This window comes from Puma concolor, chromosome B3, assembly GCF_028749965.1.
Source record: "Puma concolor isolate L17-30 chromosome B3, mPumCon1.1.hap2, whole genome shotgun sequence".
NCBI classification, from domain to species: Eukaryota; Metazoa; Chordata; class Mammalia; order Carnivora; family Felidae; genus Puma; species Puma concolor.
In genome coordinates this window covers 94249674-94277110 of record NC_141672.1, presented here as the reverse complement: position 1 = coordinate 94277110, position 27437 = coordinate 94249674, and the positions used below count along the sequence as shown (strand labels likewise).

Here is a 27437-nt window from a genome sequence, read left to right as displayed (position 1 = left end):
CTCCTCCAGTTTAACAGTCCAGAGGTGAAGTCTGGCTCAAAGCGCAGAGTAGTCTGGGGCACCTGCTCTCAGGAATCTCCACCTGGCCTCAGCCTGCGGGTCAGTCAGCCCAGGCTCCGGCCATCACCAGCTCAGGCCTTTGGCAGTCGCTCCGCCCACGCCCCGTCGCGGCCCCTCCCCCTCCTTGCCCTTCCGCGTGCCGCCATTTTCAACTACTCCTCCGCCTATTTAGGCCCTCCTCGGCTTCCGTCCCAGATGATCCCTCCCCGAAGCTGCCACCGCCTCCTCCATCTCCTGGAGCTGGAGCCACCTCCTCGGCCAGTGGCGTAGCCGGACTCTGCGTCGGGGCCAGCCAGATAGGGGCGGAGGTCCTGAACCCGGTCTCGAGTCGAGCGGGGGGCCATGGAGAAAGCGGCCCGAGGCGCTCTCCACACCGACTAAAGCGGGCCCGTTGCGGCTGCAGGCGCCATGGACCGAGCCCCCGCTGACCAGGTACGAGGGCTCGGGCGGCAGGCCCGGCCGGGTGCTGGGGGTCGCCGCTTCCTCCCCGGCGGGCCCTGGTCTCTGAACCTGGGCCCGGACGGCTGGAGCCCTCGAGTTCCTGCGGGTGCAGACTCCCCTCGCCTGAGAGCGGCGGCGCCCCACTCCAGCATTGTTCCAGATGCTGCCTCGGGCTCGGGGGCTTTTTCAGCCCTGGTTACCCCCTTCCGTCAGGGCTGGGGATTCGTTTTTGCCCCTCCTCCGTGGTTTGGTGGAAAGGGCCTGAAGACTCCCAAGTTGTCAGGGCTCTCCTGAGAGGAGGGTTTATAACTTCCAAGGAGTAATTCTCCCCCCACCCTTCAGTTCTGGAATGTATTTTCAAGGTGGAAAAGCTTTCGAAGGCTTCTCACCCGGAAAGACTTGTCAGAGAATGTGTGATAACTACAGATGCAGGGGAGTTACGGGTTTTTTAGAGCTACGTTCCATTGAGCAAAACATTGTTTCTCGTCGTGGTCTTAGGGAGGTGTTTCCTTTAAGATATGAAATATTATGGTTTTTCCCTGCCTTTCTGTCCATTTATCTTGCAAACATTAGTATTTTTTAAAAATTGAGCTTATATTTTAAGAATGTTTGATCCGAAGTGTGAATTCATTTCCGAGCCCGTTTTCATATTCACGGAGTTGTTCAATTAGTATTCTATTTTGTTTTTAAATGCGTTAAATTCTTGATTGTCCGTGCGAGTAGTTGCTGGAAGGCAGGGATGATGACAGTGTAAATAATCCAAAATAATAATTTTCCCCCCAAGGATGCTAGTATTTTCCATCCTTGAGACCTTTATGAAACGACTTAATTTGATGAAATCGAAGTTTATTCACTATGCATTCTCATCAGTTGAGGGCTTTGCCCAGTGATGAGCTAGGCAAATAGATGAAGGAAAAAGAGATTAGTGATTTGCATAATTATTTTACAAATAGATAATTAGTATCTGAATAAATGAGACAAGATTTCACAAATTGCTGTATATGTATATCTGTAGCTAGTCAAAGGCAATTCTGATTTTGAAATCGGTCTCTTTTTGCAGGCAGATTCCTAGTTGTGTATATTTGTTTTTACAAAAGCTTAAATTAAAGCTTTATGAAAATATGACTGAAAACACAAATGATTTTTATGAAATAATACCTGGACTTACCAAAGCAAAATTGATGGGAACTTCTTGGCTTTGCTGTGACCCAGAGTATTCTATGTGTAGCCTATATCCAATTTAATGAAAAATATTTTTTTAAGGCATCTATCAGAAATGCCTTTGATTTCAAAGCCTGACAATTGAATAGGAAATTTTCTTGAATGCTTTTCTTGTATGTGTGTCACTAATGAAAAGGTTAAACTCTTGGTCCTTCATCATGATGCCAGAACTGTAACCAGTAATGCTGCCATATGTATACTTATGGTTCCTTTTATCTTAGAGGAAATGTAATTAACTATTTAGCAAAGCTGTTTGTGTGTGATTATCTTAACAGCAAGTGCTATGAGCAAATTATTTAAACTAGAGAACCTATTTCTCTTTCATCCTACATCTTTCCAAAGTCCACAACCTATTAAAACCTTGTAGAAATCTAAGGAGTATAAAGAAATTGTGAATGTAGGTTTTCCGTTGAAGAATTCCTTTTTTACCTCTGGTACCTCCTGCCTCGTCCCCAGCCTAAACTTGAAGTAAGAGAATAATTCTAACCACTCTGTATTCCCGCGTGCTACGTACTCACAGGAAACAGACACAGAAAAGTGATGCTACTTTGCTCTGTTCAGGCTGTAAGCAGTTAATTCAGGGGTCCATGGATGACCTGGAAGGAGTGTGCTTCATTTTACATTAGCATTTTTCTGGGGCAAGTCTCCATTATTTTCATCATATTCTCAAAGGAATCAATCACTGAAAAAAGGCTAACAACCATTAACTTAATGGTAGATTAGGGGCTAGAACTGAGACTTCTCAGCTTTGTGAAGTTTTCTTTTTTTTTTTTTTCCAAGTTTCAGATATTTATTTTATTTTACTTTGTTCAGGTTTCAGATATTTATTTCCCTATGTTTCAGTTAGTTATTTATAGCTTTGTGGAGTTCTTGATTGTTTTCACTATACCATGAAGTAATGTAATGACTTTTTCAGGTTATGTGGAATATACTTTTATATTTTTACTAAAGAAGTGAATTTAGATAGGTAAAAGTCACTAAAAATATATGTGATGGGCGAATTTACATTTTCCCCTCACAAAATGTTTGTTTGCTTTTTCATTTGAAACCAGTGTTAGTTTATATTTTGAATTTTTGGGAATGCCTACAGCGTTAAGACTTATTATAATACTGTAGAAGTTAGCGATTCATAGAAATTTGGTTTTTTTTTTTTTTTTTTTTTTTTAATTTTTTTTTTCAACATTTATTTATTTTTGGGACAGAGAGAGACAGAGCATGAACGGGGGAGGGGCAGAGAGAGAGGGAGACACAGAATCGGAAACAGGCTCCAGGCTCCGAGCCATCAGCCCAGGGCCTGACGCGGGGCTCGAACTCACTGACCGCGAGATCGTGACCTGGCTGAAGTCGGACGCTTAACCGACTGCGCCACCCAGGCGCCCCGAAATTTGGTTTTTAAAAAACAATACTTTGTGTAAACTGAGCATTTCATGTTAACCTAATTGAAGTCCTTGGAGTATTGCACAAGTATAGTTTTAATTTTTTTTTTTAATGTTTATTTTTGAGAGAGACAGCCTGCCTGCGCAAGAACCTGTGTGTGTGTGAGCAGGGGAGGGGCAGAAAGCGAAGGAGACACAGAATCCAAAGCAGGCTTTAGGCTCTGAGTGGTCAGCCCAGAGCCCGACGTGGGGCTCAAACTCACAAACTGTGAGATCATGACCTGAGCTGAAGTCGGATGCTTAACCCACTGAGCTACCCAGGCACCCCTACAAGTGTAACTTAAAAAAAAAAAAAAAAAAAAAAAAAAAAAAGTATGTTTTGCCTGAAGCCATTCACGTTGCTGTACTTGAATTACCGTTTTTAAACATTTATTTTTATTTATTTATTTTTTTTTTATGTTTATTTATTTTGAGAGAGAGAGCATGAGCAAGGGAGAGGCAGAGAGAGAGGGAGAGAGAAAGAATCCCAGGCAGGCTCCATGCTGTCAGCACAGAGCCCAACACAGGGCTCTATCTCATGAGCAGTGATATCATGACCTGAGCCAAAATCAAGAGGTGGACGCTTAACCAACTGAGCCACCCAGGCATCTTAAATTACCTCTTTTTTAAAAAAATAAAATAAAATCTTGATATAAAAGAACAAATTGTATCTATATTGATCAAGATTATAATAAGTAAGTTACTGGGAATGCATGCTAGATAATAGTCTTAATTGCAAAAGTGACTATTTGAAAGAATGTTATAATCAGAAGAGGATATTAGAAGTACTGTTTTATAAAAAGACTGTGTTAAATCAAAACTAGTAGCTTAATTTTAACTGCCAGAGTTAGGTGTTCTAAGAACAGATACTAGTTGGTATAATGCATTATTATGGTTGGTATAATAATATTATGGTTGGCATAATGCATTATTAGTTGGTATAATGCATTATATGTTATAATATGCACATATGATACCAAAAAATAATTTTTTTGGTCCTTAAAAAAAAGTTGGTGTAAAGGGATGTGAGGAATAAATGATGGAGTTCATTTGTTTATAAAGGCTTAATGTTTCTGTTTTTAGGAAACATTTAGGAAACATTCTTCTGGGCTTAGAAGAGACAGAACATTTGAAGTTTGCAGTTTCTTTTGTATTATCAAATAATTCAAACATTGGCTTAATTTTTAGTACATTAACATTAGATGAGTTCTTTTATAAGAATTTACAAAACTATTGATCACCAATGTCTTTAACTCTTAGAAAAGCAAACATGTAGCAAATATATATGACTTCATGCAAAATGCTGTTCATGGATAAAGATACAAAATCATCTGGCTTGTAATTCTTTCCTTTAAATAATAAACTTCAAATAGTATCTGCATTGTAAACTAGATGTATTCTAAATAAGTTACTATAAAACATTATTCAGTAATACTTGTAGTTGGCCTTTATGAATATCAGTAAATGATATGTCTTAACAGATTTTAAAAATAATACTTTTGTAGTCAGAAAGAAAGTTAATAATGCTCATTTAGTGAAAGTGACCTTTAGAAATTTAAAGACATTTTTCCTTAAGCCCTTAAATCAAAGAGGAAATAAAAAAGTAGAATTATGGATTATTGAAAAAGTAGTAAAATACTACATATAAAAACCTATGGGATATGGCTGAAGCTATACTCTGAGGCAAATGCATAGTCATAAATGCTTTCATTATTAAACATTTTAAAAGGTAAATAAAAATTAAGCATTCAGGACTAGATGTAGCGAGAAAACCCTATCAAAGCAAGAGAGAAGAAGAAATATAAAACCAGAAATTAGTAAGTTAGATAATCAAAAACCAGTATTAAATTTGGAAAGCTGGTTTTTCGGAAAGTACTGTCATGTTTTAATAGGATTAGGTGTGGTCTATTTTAAGAAAAGATGAAAAGGTATGAATAGTAAATCAAGTGAGCCATCTAAGTTAAATATTTTGATTTTTTTCTCAATATTTTCTTGAGTCTTGCAAAACTTTTGTTTATAACTACTGCAATTAATTTGGCAAGTGTTTACTTTCCATATAAGCCATTCCAATCAGAAACAATACAGCCAGCAGGTATCTCTTAAGCATTAGTCATTTTTTCCTTTAGAAGATGTTTTTCTTTAGCCATGAGATGTAAAATATCTTAATGTTTGCTATGTCATGTTTCTACCTTAACATAGAAAGGATGCAGAGGGTTTCCATGATCATATTTTTTCTGTAGGTGTAAAATTCTGAAAGTTCACTGTGGGAGAGTGCCTTATTGTGTTCTACTTCAGTTTTGATTCTAAGTGGGTGTTTTTTTCTATTGCTTAATCTTGGAAAAATATATGCTCTGTTCTGGAGGTTCTCAGAGGAGTTTAGTGTGCATTTTCTGCTGTTGTGTGCTTCGTAGTAATGTTTGCCCCTTTCCCCTAAACCAGTCTACTACAGTGCTCTTTCCAGAACATGTACCCCATGCATATTTGTTGAATTTATATAGGCTGTCAGTGATTTCAATGTGTTTGCTTAATATACTCTTTTAAAGAAGGTTTTTATAGTTTCATGTTCTGATAAATTCTTGAGTTTTCTAGATTATTCACATCAAAGAAGTTTTATTATTGACATTTGTTTTAATATATGCTAAATTTAAAAGGAATGTGAAACTGCCTAAGTTTCCCCTCCCCCCCCCCCCCGTACAGTTTTCTGGGATTATTATGATTTTTCATTAATTTGGAAAATTCTGAAATAACTTCTGAAAGATAAAGATAATTTTACTTATGTAGATTTTTTTTTAAAGTAAATAGTAGTACAGGAATAGACTTTGTGTGGTTTAAACTTATTTTATATTTATATTTACTTTAAGGAGACAACTCCCTGTTATAAAATTTCTGATTTCTAAAAGATAGATCTTTGAAAAATAAAGACTAAAAAACAAATTCAAACTGAGGAATATCATTATATGAAGTAGTTTCGTTTTTTTTTCATTTTTTCATAATGTTTTGTTGTCCACCATGTAGGACATTTTTCTTTGATTTCTATACTAACATAATTGAAATACTGCCAGAATTTGTTGCTTACTTAACATATTGCCTATATGGACGTTATTATGTGGAATTTAAGAGTAGTTCGGGATCATAACATTACTTTTTAGGACTGAGAATAGCAGATGCTTCATTTTAGTGTATGATACTGAAGTCCCCAAAGTCACAACAAACAATTTTTAAGACCATACAGAGTTGTAACTATAGGAAAAAGTTTGCCAGTCTGTTCCTACTAGTGACATCTTCTGTTTGTGCAGCTGTTGACTACAGCAGCTTTTCTTTTTTGCTAAAAACAAAGAATCACTTCAGTGTTTGTGAGTTTTATTGTTGAACTCTGATATTAGAATTGGACTGAGAATAGAAATCATTGCAAACTTTAATATTTAAGGGTATATGCGGTGTATATGTACAGATACCAGTTATAAGTTATACATGCCACATTTTGGAAAGCGGGTTGATAAGTTGATAAAACTGTTATAAAGTAAAATGACACTAAGTATAAAAACTTGTTGCAACTTTTGACAAGCAAGAATTTGAATTTGTTATTACCAGTGTACTTTATGAGTTGGTCTTTGGCAGGAGATGTCAGGAAACTTGGCGATCTTTAAATTATCTTACTTCTTTCTATTAGTATTTTGTCTTTTTCATATAGAAATTTTATGTAATCATGTTCCTTGTTTTTAAAAAGAGTCTTAATGCCTTCTAATACAGATTTATAAAATTGTTCAGAGAGTTATATGTTCAAAGGACTTTTTGATTTTTCAAAGAAATCCTAAAAATTACATTTTTAGTGTCCTTAAAATGTGATTTAAGTTTTCCCTCTCTTTATGCCTATGCATGAACTATATAAAGCAGGTTTCCATTATCTGTGCCTTATTGTTGAAAATCAGCTTTCCCCCCCATTTTCGGCCCATTTATTACATTGATATTTTATACCTTACATGAATAATTTTTGAATTCTGATGATTATCACAGTGAAAATTAGTGACTTAGGCTATTTAAGCATTTGAAGGAATTTTTGCTTCCAATATTGAAATTCAAGAAACCAGCTTCAGCTCATAGATACTGTATTTGTAGTGCAAGTTCTGTCTCTATTTCTGATTTGGTTAATACTATAAAAGTAGATTTTAAAGTTAAATCAGGTAGGAAGGTTATTGAGTTAATACTGCTGTAAATAGTTCAGATTGCTTCTTCCTCTCCACCTTTTTTTTACAAGCATTCTGAATATTTCTAGGGGATTCTTTTTAGAGAATATTTTTTTTGAAGAAAAGTTGCCTATTCTATGGAGCATATCAAGTCTTCAGATTTTGTCTTCAGATTTTCTTGGATTTGTTACTGATTTCTTTTGTGAGAAACATGCCTGAAATTTATTCTAGGAGCTCTGCCTTGCTCAGAGCTTCCAATAAATTCCACCCTAGTGGGTTTGTTGGGAAAAAGTTCTAGTTAGGACTGTTGCTTTGTAATTGATTTCAGTGCTTGAAACATTGGATTGCATTTCACTTACTGGTTTCTTAAAGATTTAGTATCTTTTTAGATTGTAATATTTATGTGGTTTTTAACATTCTACTTTTGCAAAATGTGGTTATAGATTTTTTTCTTTTTATAATTAAAAAATTGTTAAATACAGAAGGAAAACTGCATAAAAACAATGTACAGCTTAATGAATTATATATAAAGCGAATGCCTGGTAATTATCACCCAAGTGAGGATATAGAGCTTTGCCAGGCACTCAGAAGCTCTCTAGTGCCTCCTGTGATCACAACTCCCTTTCATAGGAGTAATTTCATATGAGTAATTCCTAACTTCACCTTAGTGGATCTTATTTATTTGTCTTTATAGTTTTGTCACCCACATATTCCTCCTAAAATACTTGAGTTTTTAAAATATATCTTATAAGTTTCTGTAGATTTTTTTATAAGAAACGTTACATGGGAATGCAAGCTGGTGCAGCCACTCTGGAAAACAGTATGGAGGTTCTCAAAAAATTAAAATTAGAACTACCCTATGGCCCAGCAATTGCACTACTAGGTATTTATCCAAGGGATACAGGTGTGTTCTTTCGAAGGGACATATGTATCCCAATGTTTATAGCAGCACCATCAACAATAGCCAAAGTATGGAAAGAGCCCAGATGTCCACCAGTGGATGAATGGATAAAGAAGATGTGGTGTGTATATATATACAGTGGAGTATTACTTGGCAATCAAAAAGAATGAAATCTGGCCATTTGCAACTATGTGGATAGAACTGGAGGGTATTATGCTAAGTGAGATTAGTCAGAGAAGGACCTGTATCATATGACTTCACTCATATGAGGACTTTAAGAGACAAAACATGAACATAAGGGAAGGAAAACAAAAATAATGTAAAAACAGGGAGGGGGACAAAACAGAAGAGACTCTTAAATATGGAGAACAGACAGAGGGTTACTGGAGGGGTTGTGGGAGGGGGATGGGCTAAATGGGTAAGGGGCATTAAGGAATCTACTCCTGAAATCATTGTTGCACTATATGTGAACTAAGTTGGATATAAATTAAAAAAAATTTTTAAAAAAAGATATAAAATAAGCTAAAATGGGAGTTCTGGATTCCTTCAGTTTACTCAAGTTATCTACTGGAAAACTGAAATACTCATTCTTTTTCTCTCAGTTTAACTGTGAAAAGTTTTTCATTAATTGTAGACACTTTCCTTCTTTTTTAATTAAACCATACTAATCTAATTTCCTAAAATGGACAGAAATAGTCTATTTTTTAGACTATTCAAACAAGTATAAGGTGATTATCTTCAGAACTCTGTTTAATGATTTTTCCCCTCAACAAAATTAGTTAAAAGCATGTTGTTTTGTCTGAAGAGCTAGTTTTCTTACTGTCAGCCTTATTTTTGGACTCAAGTCTGACTGCCTTACACTCTTTATTGTTTTAACAGCTTTGGTTATGTAAGAAATGATTTCATTAAAATGCAGCAACTTTTGATATGTTTTCTCCTGTTTTATTTGATATCTTTGCCTACCATATTTGGTTATTTTAATTTGACATCGCTGTTCCTTTGGATGTTTTGTAAATACTGAGGAGATCTAATTACTGTTTGTAAACACTGAGTCTTCTGTTGTTAAATCGTGAATTAGTATTAAGTTTTTTGCTCATGTATTAATAGTGTGTTTTACTTTCTTTTTGAAGAATGTCAAGCTGTCAGCTGAGGTAGAGCCATTTATTCCTCAGAAGAAAAATCCTGATACATTTGTGATCCCTATGGCACTTCCAAATGATAATGGAAATGTTTCTGGTGTAGAACCAACTCCAATTCCAAGCTACCTGATTACTTGTTATCCATTTGTGCAGGAAAACCAGTCCAATAGGTAATTTGTTTATTATTATTTTCTTTTTCATGGGGGTGGGTAGGGAAATACAGCAGTTGGAGAGGCATACTTTTTAATTTTTCCCTTTTCTATTTTTTTTTTTTTTTTTAGGTTTAGTATTATTATTTTTTAGTAATCTTTACACCCATCCTGGGGCTCAAATTTACAAGGCCAAGGTTAAGACTTCCATGCCTCACCAACTGGAGCCAGCCAGGCACCCCACCTTTGGTGCCTTTTAAACATTAGCTGTTTCTCTTTTTTAAGAGAAGTAAATAAAACCAAATGATGTAGAAATTTGAAAATTATTAACATAGATTGTTTTCTCAGTCTTTCTAAGAGGGAATGGAGTTTTTTGGGCATATCTTCAATAATAAGTCATTAAAGTTAGTTTGAAATAAATTGGTACAAAGGGAGGAAGAATTTTTCAGAAAGAGATGAGCAGAAACCCTTTTTTTAAGATTAGGTATCTAATCACAATTTCCAGGACAGTCTGGCATGAGAAGAAAATACCAAGGGATAGTCCTTAACATTGAAGCTTTTATGGTTAACATATATTTCTAGGCCCTGATTCTAGTTTAAATTTAGCTTCTGTGCTATAGTCACAGGGTGATTTAGCAGAATGCTTGCAATTCAGATAATGTGTGACCTAGTGGTTAGGGTGTAACTTGTTATAGTCATGATAGCCTTTTTAACCTTGTTTAGACTGAGTGATTAGTACTTCATTGGTGTAGTTCATTTTGTTGCTGTCTAAAAGTACTTTCAGCCTCTTTCGAGTAATATCACACATAGAAAATTAGGCATCTCTAGCATTCTGGGATCAATGGATGATGGGGTAGCTGGGCTCTAGCCTCTGTCCCATCACCCTGAAGGCAAAGGCAATCTAGACCTCTTTAAGCCATCATGTGGCACACTAGTGTGTCAGGGCACATTCTTTCAGATATTCCGAATGTGAGAGATATGAGACCAAGAACTATTGTATCAGATATTATTAAATATTCTAGTTAATAATCTCTAAAATTATAGTATTGGGGATTGGACAAAGAGTAGGGGATCCTTTTCAATTGAAGTTAGCATTATATCACAAAATTTTGACCTATATTGGGCTGTGTTCGAAGTGACTTATAAGCCAAATGTAATAGTGCTATTTTTGCATTTGATAAAATGGCCAAATGTAAAGTATGATTAATTTTTCTTACTGTACCAAATAACCTTTGAGAATTCATGAGTAAATAAGCCAGCAGATTATTTAAAAATATTTTTTAAATTATGGCAGTGAACATTTATCCATTGCACTTTGTTGTGGGAGTAGTGAGGAAAAGCTCAATGCTCCACCTCCCCCATGACCCCTCATTCTTCAGCAATCTTCTGTAAGAACTGCTGAGAAATGAAGAATCTTGCTGATGCTTTGTAGGAATTGCACTAGAGAAAGCTCTAATGTTAGGGATAAGATGGCAGTGGACAGGCTTGCCTCTTCTTTTCTTTCCCTTGGACCTGAAACCTGCTTCCATTGCCACTGGGGGAAGCCTGGAGAAGAGCTTGACTTGGCCAAATGGTTGGGGCAGTATGGAAGAGGAGTAGGAGGCCAGGGACTGAGCTGAAGAATGAGAGGTGGAAGAATCAGATCACTCACTGTCATGATCACCTTACACAGTGATCACCTTACTCTGCTTTTTGCAGAAGGCTGTCATAGTTAGCATTGGATGGGAAATTTGGACCGCCTTTGTTGGCAGATACAGTGGCTAGATATTTAACTTCTAGGCAGAAATACCTTGAGGGGGTTGACTTATAAATAAGAACGGTATGTAGTTTTAAAATTTTGGAATGCAATAACACTATCAGGTTGAATTCCTTTATACTGTCATTTAAGTTGTTATTACACATACTTAAAAATCTGTAATTACAGCAAAGAAATTTATTAGATGATAATTTTATCTTTTTTATTATGAGGCCACTGTTCTATACCTTTTTTTTAAAGCAAATTAAATAGATTGTGCTTTAGTATTACTTTTAGACTTGTCAATAGATGTGTTCTGTTTTCATTTGATTTTAACAGACAGTTTCCATTGTATAACAATGATATGCGATGGCAACAGCCCAATCCAAATCCTGCTGGACCATACCTTGCCTACCCCATTATATCAGCTCAGCCACCTGTTTCTACAGAGTATACATATTATCAGCTGATGCCAGCACCATGTGCCCAAGTTATGGGATTCTATCATCCTTTTCCTACACCTTACTCCAACACCTTTCAGGCTGCAAATACTGTAAATACCATAACCACAGAATGCCCTGAGCGTCCAAATCAGCTTGGACAAGTCTTCCCATTGTCCAGTCATCGAAGCAGAAATGGTAACAGAGGACCAGTTGTACCAAAAGTAAGTGACTTCTTTTGATTGGCTTTTATGTTTGATATTTCTGTTGTTAATAATAATGTAAGTAATTGCTACTTGTATTGATTAACCTTTAATGCCGAATTTACTCTAAAACATTTCATTCACTAATATAAAATAGTCAAGGGTAGAGCATTTATAATTTTTCCTGTTTTTTATTGTGCCTTATTCTTAATTGATGATATGATTTACAGTTATCTTCAGGTTCCTTTAGAGAGTTGTAAATAATTATAATACACAAATATTTCCAAATTATTTTAATTTAGTGATAAAATTGCATAGTGCCACCAGTGTTTCTAAGTGGTTAGTTTGGATCCTATGCTAGTGGTATTGAATGACTAATGCACTTCATATATTTCAGTCTTCAGAAATCAGATGATACTGTCTGGTTATCAGATACTATTAAATCCCTTCAACTTCATTGTTTCTATTCTGTGAATTTTTAGTAGCAATAGCACTTTGTTATTCAAGTGTTGCTTTGCTATGTTATTGAACACAGGGTCTCCTAGGGCTGAAGAAAATGATAGATAAATGTGTGAAGCCACTCTTAGTCAAGATCATCCTTTTGACTAAATTAAAAACAAAAAAATGAGGGAGACATGAAGATCTTGAAAACACAGGAGATTTAAGATTTATTGTAGGTAACTGTTTCTTAACTAAAAGGTTACCTTTATATTGAGGCCTTAATATCAAAGCAAATAAGAAAAACCATGTTTCTTCTCAGTACTTTTTAGCTAATTGAAGGCAGAGTGATTTCTTAGATGCATCTTACGACTGTTTCATTAAGGAGTTGATGCTTTCCTAGATTCCATTAGACCAGCTTCTTCAGTGAAAAGTCTTTGCTGTCCTCTGCCATACTTTTCACACATTAAAATACAAACATGCAGCAGAGGTTGCTTTAAAAAGCTTTTAGTCTTTGTTCATGGAAATACTGGGTCAAGGGAAATACTTTTGGGACTTCTGAAGAATGTAAAATAAAATAGTAGTATATAACTTTTAGATGTTGAAGAAACATAATTTCTCAAATTACATTTCTAGCACTTGAATTTAGGAAGTTAAATTCAGAGTTCTATTATATAAATCACACCTAGGTGATGAATAGTCAGATTAAAAAAGTGAAGGAAAGAATCAGCCTTTTTATATTTTCTTTTTAAGCTCTAAAGCAGAAATTATTTTTGTACTTTTTTGCCATCATGAAAGTAAAATTTATCCCTTGGATAAGCTACTACCCTTTCTGTTACCCTTCTAAATAAAAACTTACAGCCCCTTATATGATATTATATTCCTATTATTTATTACTGATTGAGAAAAATATAAACTGCAAGTAACAGTTAAAAATGAATTAATAATTTATTAGTCATAGTGTTAACGATTATTTGAAAAACAGTATTAAATTGTGTGTACAATACCTTATTTAATATATTATGATTAGCTACAGATAATTTCATGAATTCCTAACACGGTAACCCTCTTTTTCCCCATGGGTTGGGAGCCACTAATTTAGAACATACATTTAGGTGTGTTATATAGTGGGTATGTATTTTATACTGTTTATTTAGTACATTGAATAGGATTTTAAATTATTATTTTTATTTTTTTGGTGCTTAAATCAGCAACAGCTTTTACAACAGCACATAAAAAGCAAAAGGCCACTGGTGAAAAACGTAGCTACTCAGAAAGAGACAAATGCAGCAGGTCCTGATAATCGATCAAAAATTGTGCTTCTGGTAGATGCTTCACAGCAAACTGGTAAGGCAAGGGTTCTTACATATACATCACTGATTTTTATCTGTTGTCATGTATTGACTTTATAATTATGGTCTGTACCACTTCTCAGGATTCTAGACTTTCATCCATTTATCCTGCCACTTTGTGAAATTCTCTAGCAAGGATAAAAGCAGTCCATCTTTGTAATGTTCTGTCAACTTGCTTCCTGGCTAATGTGCAATTTTTGAGTAGGGTTTGAGGTGTCCTTATTCCGTTAGAGTAGTGGAGCATTTCAGAAATCAGAGATAGAATTTTGCAGACATTGTAGGAATTTGAGGACTCATTTTGGCAGAGGTCAAAATTGTATGTTTTTTTTTATAACTAGGTTAAAACCCTTTATAAAATATTCTAATATTGTATAGTATCTTTATAGGAAGAACTTGGCAAGTTTTCTATGCCATATTTTAGCATAGATCTGAACCAAACCTGTGAGTGGCACCTGTATCCTGTCAAGCAAATAAAAATTTTGAGCTAGTTGGAAATCATTTTGTCCAGGGTTTTTTAGAGGACTAAATAAACATTAAGAAAGCTTTATCCTGGTAAGAGATAAAAGTAATAGTCTTATAATATTCTAGCTATTTTCTAGTTTGTATCATTAAATTCCAATTTGTATCTTTGATCTTAGCTTAATAGCTATAGAGTAGATAACTATCTCTTCTCACCCATTGTCTTTGACACTAGTAAAAATTCTTGTTAATGATCCAAGACCAAGAATTAGATCTATTCAAAGGCACATTTACTTTTTACGCCTCTATAATCTCCACATCTGTGCAATTTGGTCTGGTTTAAAATAAATTTATATGCAAATTTATGTATGTTTGTATGCAGGGAAAGGGCAGAGAGAGAAGGAGAGAGAGAGAGAGAGAGAGAATCCCAAGCAGGTTCTGCTCTGTCAGCACAGAGCCCAACTCGGGGCTCAAACTCATGAACTAACTGTGGGATTATGACCTGAGCCATAATCAAGAGTTGGTCGCTTAACTGTCTGAGCCACCCAGGCACCCTGTGCATACTTTCTTTCATTTGGGCTGTACCTTTTCTTTAGACATGAGTTCAGTTATTTTTTTACAATTGCTTAGATCTCTTAGGAGTCAGAAAGGATCTGGGAATCCGTTAAAAAGCAATCTTACTGGTAGTACAGTCATTGTATGTAGTTTGTAGCTCATAAAGCAGTGAGATTAACAGACTAACAAATGCTTGGAGTGGCTTTAGAAAAGGAACACAATGTAACATATTACACAGCTTTCTATGTTGCAGTTGTTCCTAGTCAGAAGGACTTCTACCTGCTTTTAACACTGGGACTGCTTTAAAAGTCCTTACTTCTTTAGTTTGCTCATTAAGTGACCACAAAGACAGTATTCTGAAGCATAAGAATTAGAAAATGAAAAGATGACCCATTAGCAAAACAAAAAGCAATCTACTGAATGGGAGAAGATATTCGCAAATGATATATCCAGTAGGGACTAATATCCCAAATATTTGCTCAATACCAAAACAAAATAAAACAAAACCCCAGATAATTGACTTAAGTGGACTAGAAGACCTGAATGGACATTTTTCCAAAGAAGATATAGGGGTGCCTGGGTGTCTTAGTTGAGCATGCGATCCTTGATTTTGGCTGAGGTCACGATCTCAGGGTTATGGGATCAAGCCCCACATTGGGCTCCTTGCTGAATGTGGAGCCTGCTTAAGATTCTCTCTCCTCTCTCCTCTCTCTCTCTCCCTCCCTCCCTCCCTCCCTCCTTTTCTCCTCTCCCCTGCTTGTCCCTCTCTCTCTAAAATAAAAAAACAAAAAACCTCATAACCCCCCAAAACCACAAAACAACCCCCCCAAAAAACCCAAACCAAAATAAAGAACAAAGCAAAAAGCAAAAACAAAGATATACAAATGGCCCATAGACACATGAAAAGATGCTCAGCATCACTAATCATCAGGGAAATGCAAATCAAAACCACAGCAAGATATCACCTTACACCTGTCAGAGTGGCTAGAATCAAAAAGACAAATAACTAGTGCACCTGAAGATGTGAAGAAAAAAGAATTCTTATATACTGTTAGTGGGAATGTAAATTTATGCAGAAAATTATAACTTTATAATAGGACATTTAAAAAAAGCAACCTGTTCATATAGGATGATTTGACACTGCAAATGTCATTTTTGCCTAAGTCAGTCTGTAGATTCTGTGTAGTTCTTTTTTTTTTTTAATTTTCTTTTTTCATCCTGTTTATTATTTGTGTCCCATTGCCAGATCACTCTAGAGTACTGATAGAATATAAACTCCAAGAAAGCAATAATTTTAGTTTGTGTTATTCACTTAAATCCCAGGACAGTGGTCAACACATAATTGCTAAGTGAGTGAAAGAATTAATAAGTATAAAAGAATAAATGAATGAATGACAACTCATGAGCTGAGGCTGGAGAGTTAGAGGCCAGATGATTTAGGGCTCATAAGTCAGGTTATGTGATTTCGATCTTGTTGTGAATGCAATAAGAAGTCATCAAAGGTTTTTAAGTGGGGAATGATATGGAGACAATAACCCGACTTTCTCCATGGCTCCAGTCAGGATGATGGTTGTGAAGCTAGCAGTATAGTTCTAATCAAAATCTCAATAGGAAATTTTGGGAAATTTGACAGACTAATTCTAAAAGGATCATCTGAGAAGAAAAGAACTTTTCTTCTAAATATCAAGACCTATTACATTATCTTAAATTGTTATATAAAAAATACAGTATGCAAAATGCAGCATGTGAAAATTAGAACAGGGGACCCAGAAACAGAGTCATATGTATGTGGAAACACATATGGAAAATGACAGAGATAGCATTACAGATAACGTACAGCCCATGCAAATCTACTTCAGGTGGATTAATGACAAATGGGAAACCACAGTAGAAGAAAATACAGGCAGATATCTTTATGACAGCAGGAAGGGAACTAATTCTGAAATAAATTCTGTCAAAAGTGAGTGAAAGAATTAGCCACAAAACTGGAAAAGATTTTTGCCATGCCTGTAAGTGACAGAGTATTAGTATGAAGACATAAAAAATTCGTATGAACAATAAGAAAATGATCCCACATTACTCTCAGGACCCTTGGGACACAGTACCAGGGGGATGAAACAATTTGGCAGGACTGTAGGAATTTTTCCTTTGACCCAATTGTTCCTCTCCTATGAATGTATCCAAAATGGATGTATTTCCCTAAAAAGAAAAGGGACTGTTTGATGAAAGATCCAAATTGCAGTAGCACACTGAAAGCTTCCTAATGTTTAGTAACAGGCAACAAGTCAAGAGAAGTGCAGGACATCCATTCTGGAATAATATGGAGCCTTCTTACATTATAATTATGAAGAACGTATGTGTAATATTAAATAGCACAACTCATATAATTGTATTGATGCTTTGTAAAAATTATAGGCAGAAATGTGGAAAAAGGAAAATTGTTATTTGTTGGGTTGGGAGGAAATTGTAGAAGGTTTTTTTTAATAATGTCTTTTGATTACAATTTGTGAAATACAAAATAAGAGACAACTCACTAGAAAAATTGGTAGGAGTCAAACAGTTCAAAAGTAAAATTAGGTATTTCACAGAAGGGAAAAAATTAGTGGCTAAAAGCATGAGAAAAGATATCAAACCTCATTATTAGGCAAAAAAATATGAATGAAAAACCCACAGTGAGCTGTCTCTCTATATCTAACAGCAAAAATTATGGCCTAGAAGATAGTATCAAGTATTTGTGAATATGTGAATCATTGTGGATATTTATATCCTGCAGTTGGGCTGTAAACTGTTTCAACAGTGTGACTGAAAATGATTTGGCATTACAAAGTAAAGTTGAATATGTGTATCCCATAAGGCCTGGCAGTATTTACTGTAAAAAAACTTCCATATTCACACAAACACATTCAAATATATGTATAAAAATGGTTACAGCACAGGGCACCTGGATGGCTCAGTAGGTTGAGCATCTTGATTTTGGCTCAGGTCATCATCTCACAGGTTCGTGAGTTGGAATTCCACATCAGGCTCTGCACTGACAGTGTGGAGCCTCTCTAACCACCCCACCCCTAAAAAATAAATAAACATTAAAAAAAAAAGAATGGTTACAGCAGTATTACTCAATAATGCAAAACCCCAGAACAGCCCAAGTATCCCATCACTGGTACAAAGAATAAGTAATATATGGTATGGTATATTCATACACGGGCATCCTAGATTTTAATGATATTAATGAATTACAGCCACATGCATTGGAATGTCTAAACTAATGATGGGGAATGGGGCAGGACTGGGAAGCAAATCGCAAAAGAAAATGGACAGTATTTCATTTTTATAAAGCTGAAAGTGCAAAATCACATGATTTATGTTGTAGGAGTGTAAAAATCCATGAAAAAGCTATATTAAAAAGTGAGGAAGTGGTAAATCCAGAATTCCAAATAAATGTAACCCTGGGGGAGGAAGAAGATGCAGTGTTGGTGGGGGCATGCAGTGGACTTCAAAACGATTGGTGATGTTATTTTTCTTAAGTGGGTACTGGTGGTTTGTTTTAATATTTCTGCAACTACTTTATTCTCTTTTCATAATATATGCATGTCGTAAACCAACTTGTTGGAACATCGTATCTTTTGAGCTTTTCAAAAAAGGTTTTGCTTTTTTCCTCCATTTACCAAGTTAGATACCTTCATTTTCTTATGACCTTAATGATAATTTAACAAGAATTTATCAACTTGATCCTCACAAAGAGATGTCACACCTTCCTTGCTTTATAGATTTCCCGTCAGATATTGCTAACAAATCTCTCTCGGAGAGCTCTGCCACAATGCTCTGGAAGTCCAAAGGCAGGAGGAGAAGAGCATCCCATCCCACTGCCGAATCCTCTAGTGAGCAGGGGGCTAGTGAAGCCGACATTGACAGTGATAGTGGCTACTGCAGTCCCAAACACAGTAACAACCAGCCTGCTGCAGGGGCTTTGAGAAATCCGGAGTCTAGCACCATGAATGTATGTAACACTGCCTTGATTTCTTTATCAGTCATCTATGTCAATATCTTTGTATCCTCGCTAAAGATTAAGTATCTATTTTCATTAACAATTCCTATAGTAATAGAATGGATCAAAATGTATTCTGTATATTAATATGAATAATATTTATGAATAAATATTTTTTCTAAGATTATGATAAGCATGCTTTACACTAGACTAAGTTATGAAACATTTTGCAAGGCATATGGTGTTGACTCTTAAGCAGAAAATAATTATCTTTTTTGTTTTTATTTTTAGCATGCGGAATCATCTATATGTACAGGTACTTATTTTTTGCATAGTGTTTTTGCTATACTTTCTTCTTTATCCATGTCAAAGTTTTGCTTTTAAGCATGAAGCTTGCTGATGCTACAAAAATACTAGAAATCTTCCGGAGAGATTCACATAACTTTGAAAGTACAGATGTTGCGAAAAAAAAAAAAAAAAATTTAGTAATCTTCCAGAGAGATTCACATTACTTTGAAAGTACAGATGAAAATTGAGAAAATGTCAGCCGGAGGTATTCTGCGAGATGGCAATTGTATTGCTAAGAACTGGAATACCACTTAAAGTTTGTAGAGAAATTTCCAGTATTAGTTTATAGTGACTGAATTTCAATACATGAAGTTAAGGGATAATTTACGTTTTGGCATTTTTCATAAATAAATACTTTTTTTAAATCTTATTGGTTACAGGTGGTGTAAATTGGTCGAATGTAACTTGCCAGGCAACTCAGAAAAAACCTTGGATGGAAAAAAATCAGACATTTTCTAGAGGTGGAAGGCAGACTGAACAAAGAAATAATTCACAGGTAATTTCAGTTAGGTTGGAGAAATTTGATTAGTGTGAGATGAATTATTGTAAATGGTATAGTGGTCTTGAAGAGCAGTGTCCTTAATTTTTGGAGTTGTGTGTTGAATTATAGTAATAGTAAAATACCATGATATCTAACTTTAAAATGGCTTAGCTAATAAAATTAATACTTAAGTAATGAAACAAAATGGGAAAATGTTGACTCTAAGTGGCATGTATATAGTTATATGTTCCGTTTTGTACTTAACTGTATTTAAGAAATATATTTGTATATTTCATATTTTTAAAGGAGAATGAATATCTTCTAGGCATGCTTCATCTGCCATGACTTTTTTACCCATATAAAAAATTTAAAAGCATTTAATGCCATAAATATTGATTATTTGAACTTTAGAACTGTGGTCTTGTTCATACGGCTTTACTTGACCATGAACACCACAAGCTACACGCTCTGTGCTTGTTCTAGTGCCATAGAGATAGCCGCCTCATGCTGTGATGTGGGAGAACAATATCTACCTGGAGTACAGCAGAGCACGTTACATACTGCCACGGATTTTCAGGAACTGTCTTCCTGCGTTGGTTGTATGTGAAATCAGGGAGTTGTTTGTTGGTCAGCATTTTTCTTTTTCAGTTTGTAGATAGACTGCTTGGATTCCTTAAATCTAGTTAAGGCATTATGAGTATCCTATGAATAGATCTGTGGATGAACTGAAATAAGAGTAAGTTACTAACGGATTAAGTAGACCAAATACTTGCCTGCTCATTTGCTGAAATGAAGTGCTTCATATGCACCCTAATGTCAGGAAAACAAGCAGAATAATACCCTTTTCTCTGTGGTTAGGAGTCACTGTTGTTTGTGGCAGGCATGTGAGGCAGTCTAGCTTTATTTGATTAGAAACAAAAGAGCTAAAACAAGAATTGTTTATGTAGATGAGAGAAAATCTATAAAATGGTAGTTAAGTGCTGACATTTTATGTTCAAATTGTAACTTACTAGACTATTACTTTTGGTATCCATAGCCCACTGGAGGGGAGGTAATAATACCAGTGTGGTGAAGAATAGTAAAAGAACAATAAAAAAATAATGCAAATACATATATGCAGTCTGTTAGGTTTTGTTTATTTTGCATTTCTCTTCATTCCAGAAGAACTGAAGCCAGATGTTGAGCAATGTGTTTCCTACTTCTGATAGGTTATTAGACCTATTCTTAAGTATGTATCTGTGGGGCACCTGTGTGGGTCAGCCAGTTAAGTGTCCGACTTTGACTCAGGTCGTGATCTTGCGGTTCGTGAGTTCCAGCCCCACGTTGGGCTCTGTGCTGGAGCCTGAAGCCTGCTATGGATTTCGTGTCTGCCTCTCTCTGCCCCTCCCTTGCTCCCACTCTGTCTCTTTTTCTCTCAAAAATAGATAACCATTAAAAAAAATTTTTTTTTAAGTTTGTATTTGTTTTGTAATGTTCAGAATAATTTTTTTCTGTTAAAATATATTCCCCTTTTGTGATTTCTGATTGTTTACAGGCTTAAAAAGTCGCTTAGAAGTGAAATAAATAATTCACTTATATTTTCTATTTTTTTTGTAGCATAATGTTGCAAGACCTTTTTATCTGAGATTTATTTGGATGCATGATATAATAATGGTGTCAATTTTCAGAGTAGTTAACCAGTTGTAAAATTTTTTTTTTTATTTTTTTTTATTTTTTTTATTTTTTATTTTTTTTTTTTTAATTTTTTTTTTCAACGTTTATTTATTTTTGGGACAGAGAGAGACAGAGCATGAATGGGGGAGGGGCAGAGAGAGAGGGAGACACAGAATCAGAAACAGGCTCCAGGCTCTGAGCCATCAGCCCAGAGCCCGACGCGGGGCTCGAACTCACGGAGCGCGAGATCGTGACCTGGCTGAAGTCGGACGCCCAACCGACTGCGCCACCCAGGCGCCCCAACCAGTTGTAAAATTTTAATCTATTCTTTTCTCTGATTTGTTCTACGCTTTTACTCATTTGCTAATTTCTTATGTTTTAGGTGCTGTTTCTGGGCTGTTTGTTACATTTATCAGATTTTGGTACCTGTACCATGCTGTTGTAACTTTTTTAATATTTTTACCAGTGTTTTAACATTTGAACAGATTCTTTCTGTATTCTGATGTAACCTTACTTTAATAATTTGATTTAAAAATTGTTTTTAATATTTATTTTTGAGAGAGAGAGAGAGAGCATGTGCACCTGCACAGGAATGGGGGAGGGGCAGGGAGAGAGGGAGACACAGAACTCATAGCAGGCTCCAGGCTCTGAGCTGTCAGCACAGAGCCCGACGTGGGGTTTGAACTCAAGAACCGCGAGATCATGACCTGAGCTGAAGTCGGACGCTTAACTGACTGAGTCACCCAAGGACCTCAGTGTAATCTTAATTTTAAACAATGGATAGAATCTAAAAATTAAAAAAAAAAAAAAAAAAAAAAAGTTTTATTTTGTGAGTTGGTTGAAAAATAGAAGACATGAAAAAGATTATACAAGGAAAAAAAACTCCTTTTCACCCTGTCTTCCCTTGTCCTCTCTTCCCTATAATTTCCTTTCAATTAGGTTTTTTTTTTGCATATTTTCATGTCATTCTATGCAAATATAATTATGTATCTCATGTTTTTCCCACTCTGTTCTGTGCTGTTTTTATCACTTAACAATGTATCTTGGAGACATTTCCATATTATTACATAGAGGACTTCCACACTTCTAAAAAAACTCCTGTTTGAAGTATGGATATATCCTTGTTAGTTTCTGTAGTCTTCCTATTAATGGACACTTGAGTTGTTTGTAAATTATTGCTGGTATAGACATGCTGCAGTATCATTTAGAAATGTGTGTGTATAGCAGCAAAATAAATTCCTGGATAAGGGACTGATGGGTGAAAAGGTTAAATCACTTCTGTTATTTGATACCATTTAAGCCTTGACAATAATGTAGAGAGTGCCTTTTTCCATATAGCTTTAGAGAGTGTATGTTTTCAGGATTTTGGATTTATGCCAGTTGAGAATGGTATATTAATATTGAGCATCTTTCCATATGTTTATCAGCTCTTTGTATTTTTTTTGTGAACTTGTTTGGTCATATCTTTTGTCCCCCCCCCCCCTTTTTTCTTTTTTGTATCTTGATCTATTTTTTTTCCTTTTGGTACATTTTTAAAATCAATTTGATCAGGGGCACCTGGGTGGCTCAGTCGGTTGAGCGACCGACTTTGGCTCAGGTCATGATCTCATGGTTTGTGAGTTCAAGCCCCACGTCAGGCTGTCCTGAGAGCTCAGAGCCTGGAGCCTGCTTCAGATTCTGTGTCTCCCTCTCTCTCTGCCCCTCCCCCACTCATGCTCTGTCTCTCTCTGCCTTGGAAATAAATAAACATTAAAAAAAATTTTTTTAAATCTATTTGATCAAGCTCTTACCAAATTTAAAAAATTTTAGGAGCCTTCAGTTCGTAATGTGAGTTGCAAATATTTTGCTAGGTTTTCATTTTCATTGTTGACTTTGCTCATTATTATTGCCATACACAAGTTTATGTTTTATTATTTATTTATTTATTTATTTATTTATTTATTTTAACATTTATTCATTTTTGAGACAGAGAGAGACAGAGCATGAACGGGGGAAGGTCAGAGAGAGAGGGAGACACAGAATCTGAAACAGGCTCCAGGCTCTGAGCTGCCAGCACAGAACCCGACGCGGGGCTCGAACTTACGGACCACAAGATCATGACCTGAGCCGAAGTCGGACGCCCAACCGACTGAGCCACCCAGGCGCCCCCACAAGTTTATGTTTTAAATAGCATTAAGAAGTTCATCTTTAGGGCCTTCTGGGTGGCTCAGTCAGTTGAGTATCCAACTCTTGATTTTGGCTTAGGTCATGATCCCAGCATCATGGGATCGAGCCCCATGTCAGGCTCTGCACAGAGTGTGGAGCCTGCTTAAGATTCTCTTTCTCTCTCCCTCTCTCCCACTTGCATGTTCTCGCTCTCTCTCTAAAATTAAAAAAAAAAAATTGTTTTAGTGTTTGTAGCAACATTAATGCATGTATACTTAACTGCTTTACAATAGGGCTTATTTCTGATACAATTTTAATGCCTTTGGAGGGCAGGTTTGCGTTACATTTTTGTGATAGTGACTGTCCAGAGAAAGAAAAGTTGTGCTCAAGAATTAATCTCTTGCGTTTTAGTCATCCCTGTTTTGGGGCTTGAGTCTTAGCACTTACTTACATGTTAATAACTTTTGAATTAAGTTGTTTCTTTTTTACCTAGACATTATAAATTGCATTTGTTTTACTAGTCTTGTATGAGCTGCTTTTCGTGAACCAATTTTTGAAATATTTTCTGAAAATTTCTAAATAGTAAAGTTGAAGTCATTTTACAGAAAACATTCATGTAGCGACCAGCTTATATGCTAGCTAAGATTTTACTGAGATTTGTTTCATTGCTTATGTATGCCTCTGTCCATTTCTCTGTCCAAGTTTATGAGCCTGTTTTAAAATGAGGTGAATATTTAAAATTGAGAAACTTTTGGGTATCTGGAAAATTATCGTTTCTTAAGAGATATTTATAGGATGTAGTTGAGTAGAAGAATTAAATTTGCAGTATGACTGTCTTCTGGCTTATTCTGTCATGCAGCCTACCTCGCAAAAGAGTATAAAAATTTCTTCTTTCTTTCTTTCTTTCTTTCTTTCTTTCTTTCTTTCTTTCTTTCCTTCCTTCCTTCCTTCCTTCCTTCCTTCCTTCCTTCTTTCTTTCTTTCTTTCTTTCTTTCTTTCTTTCTTTCTTTCTTTCCTTTTCTTTCTTTCCTTTTCTTTTTTCCTTTCTTTCATTCAGAGAGCACGCATGCATGCAAGAGAGAGAGTGGGAAGGGGCAGAGAGAGAGGGAGAGAGAGAATTCCATGGAGGCTCAGTTCTGTCAGCCTGGAGTCTGACATGGGCTCGATCTTATCAACCGTGAGATCATGACCTGAGCTGAAAGCAAGAGTTGGGCACTTAACCGAGTGAACCACCCAGCCGCCTTTAAAAATTCTGTTTCTTAAAAAAAAATAAAAATAAAAAATCCATTTATCAGCAAGTCTTTTTAGACCAGTTGCATAGCATGGGAATTGCTAGGTGGTTCCAGGTCTTTGTGTGCATACTTTGATTTCATCATCCAAAGCCTGTATATTAGTACCTTCTGGTCCAGATCTGCTTCATTTTCTGTTTATTGTTAGAATTTTTGGTAACTGGTAATGAAGATACTTCTCACATCTTCTAAGTGTCCTGGTTAAGAGATGCATTTCATGTTGGCTGCATTGGCATAAGGGGGGGGGGGGGGATTGAAATGTCTTAAGATTCTTAATCTTGCTTTTATGACAGTTGAACATTTCACAGATTTGTTAATGGGATGATGATTTATGCATTGAAGGAAAATTTTATTCTCCTAAATCTATTTTCTTGTAAATAAGGGTTTTAATTTTTAACCTTTCCTAGGAATTGTTTCTTTCTTTTTTAATAAAACCACAGATATTAGAAGACTTATCATAGTTTAATAAAAAGGTAATGTGCACTTTGTCCCCATGATAACATCTTGCAAAACTGTAGTCCATTCTCACAACCTGGATATTGATATTGATATAGTCAAGATACAGAACAGATCTGTTACTGCAAGGTTCCCTCATGTTTTTCCTTTTTGTAGCCACACTCCTGTTACCTTCCCTACCAGCCTCTCGTTAACCCCTAGAATCCACTGATCTGTTTCCCACTTCCTATAATTTGTCATTTCAAGAATGTTTATAAGTGAACTCATATAGTCCTTTTAGGATTGGATTTTTCACTTGTGTGATTCTCTGGAGATTCATCCAGATAATTGAGTATGTCAATCGTTTGTTCCTTTTGGTGGCTGAGTTTTGCTTTGTAGTGTGGATGTACCACAGTGAGTTTAACTGTTCTCCCAATCAAGGACATCTGGGTTTTTCCAGTGTTCAGCTATTATAAATAAAGCTGATCAGCATTCATGTATGGGGGGGGGGGGAATCTAACTTGCATTATCACATTTTAATATTTTGTCAAAATAAATTATGTAACTTTTATAATAAATCATGCACTTTATGAAAATTCGTTGAGTTACTTTTGTGTACTTTTCTGTGTGTTATATTTCAGGTAAATGTTCACTTAAAATAATAAGACATATATTTTTTCCTTCTGGGGCTTACTTAGGTTGGATTCAGATGCCGAGGACATAGTACTTCCTCAGAAAGAAGACAGAATTTGCAAAAGAGACAAGATAATAAGCAGTTAAACACCAGTCAATCTCATAGAGGCGACTCAAATTCTGAGTCTTTATATTTTGAGGTATTTTTTTAGGCTCTATTTATAAACTGTCATAGCAAATGTTCCCATTAAGAAATTAATTTTCTTACATTATGATAAGTACTTTTTATATCTTAACACATGATTCTGATATTAGATTATAAATTACGTAGACGTACTGATTCATTTTTGTCTTGGATATATATATATAGTATAATGTTAACTTCGTTAATGTTTATTTTTATAAATTTTGTTATGAGTATTTTGAGGTAACATGTAGAGGTAAAACTTGTTTTTACGTGGGTTAAAACTACTATGAAACTTTATCCCTAATTTTTCTTATTATTGTTTAGTCTCTTTGTCAAGTTTTTTAGATTTGGATGGTTTAGTCTAGCTAATTTGTGCTGCTAGGTGGGAGAATCTTGGAGAAGAACAAAGCTATTTTAGTTGCTGTACTAGGCAGAAAGTCTGTGCCATATTTTTATTGTTTATTTGTCTATATGGCTGTTATTGGAGGCCTGTTATATGTGTAAAATAAGGTGCTATGAGTGATACATTGAATCAACATAGTAGGCTTAGGGAGGTTGCTGTACAGCAGAGAAACGTAGATGCCTGCATACCTAATGCTTGGGTGTGGTCGGAATTGAAGGGAAGGACAAATCCCTTTGAGTTTGTAATAGGGTGGAGATAACCGTTGGAACAGATTTTAAAGAATGGGTAGAATTTGGTTGTGTCAACATGGTGAACAGCATCCCCCATAACTCATTTGAATAAGTCATTTTTTTTGGATCATAGTTTCTATAAAATGGGTCAATAGATGGAAATTAAACTGGAAAATGTGCTTGAGGCCAGAGGCTCGAGATGAATAATATGTTAGATAAACTTAGTAATTGACCTAAAGGACTTGGGAGTTATGTTATTCAGTTATGAAGAACAGTACATGTGACAGATTTATTATGTGCACTTAACCATGTAATTGGTTCCATCCTTATATTTAGTTAAAGGTATTAGGTATAATTTTCACTGTAAAGGAGGAGATTGGTGAAGAAATTACTTTGAATAGGGTTTTAAAAAAATTTTCTTAGCTTTTTAACCTTATTGACAGGTGTGTGTAGTATTGCAGGACAGGGAATATATTTACGAAATTCATACTAAGCCATCTGTTGAAAATATTTTCCAAATTATCTGACATGTGATAAAATCCTTTTTGAATTTCTTTCCAATTGCCTACCCATTTTAAGAGTAGAATTAATTAGAGGCACCTGGATGGCTCAGTCAGTTAAGTGCCCTACTCTTGATTTGGGATCAGGTCATGATCTCACAGTTTGTGAGATCGAGTCCGACAGTGCGGAGCCTGCTCGGGATTCTCTCTCTCGGCCTCTGCCCTTCCCCTGCTCACACACGCGTGTGTGCGCGCTCTCTCTCTCTCTCTCTCTCTCTCAAGACACATTAATAAACTTTTTGTTTTTTAAGTAGAACTAATAAAAATGGTATGGTAGATATAGAAATCCAAAGGGTGGACGTGTGCAGATATGCCCCCATTGTTGAATAATGAAATTAGTTGTATTGTAACATGAGAGATGAGATTTCCTTTTTAAGACTGACTTTAAATAGTTTA

General features: G+C 35.6%; 1 protein-coding gene across 2 annotated transcripts in view; it reads left to right on the top strand.

Annotated features, from left to right (window-relative positions):
• Positions 1-256: 256 nt before the first annotated feature.
• Positions 257-27437, top strand: part of SECISBP2L (SECIS binding protein 2 like) — a 68798-nt gene continuing 41617 nt past the window's right edge. Inside the window, exons 1-8 of one of the 2 annotated variants that reach the window (XM_025918625.2) lie at positions 258-492; positions 9353-9531; positions 11585-11909; positions 13538-13673; positions 18460-18689; positions 18969-18993; positions 19406-19521; positions 25727-25861. In XM_025918625.2, the coding sequence (XP_025774410.1) occupies positions 469-492; positions 9353-9531; positions 11585-11909; positions 13538-13673; positions 18460-18689; positions 18969-18993; positions 19406-19521; positions 25727-25861 (1170 nt within the window). In that variant the 5' untranslated portion in view covers positions 258-468. Of the gene's footprint in view, positions 493-9352; positions 9532-11584; positions 11910-13537; positions 13674-18459; positions 18690-18968; positions 18994-19405; positions 19522-25726; positions 25862-27437 lie in introns of both variants that reach the window. The other variant, XM_025918626.2, reaches the window with a different exon arrangement.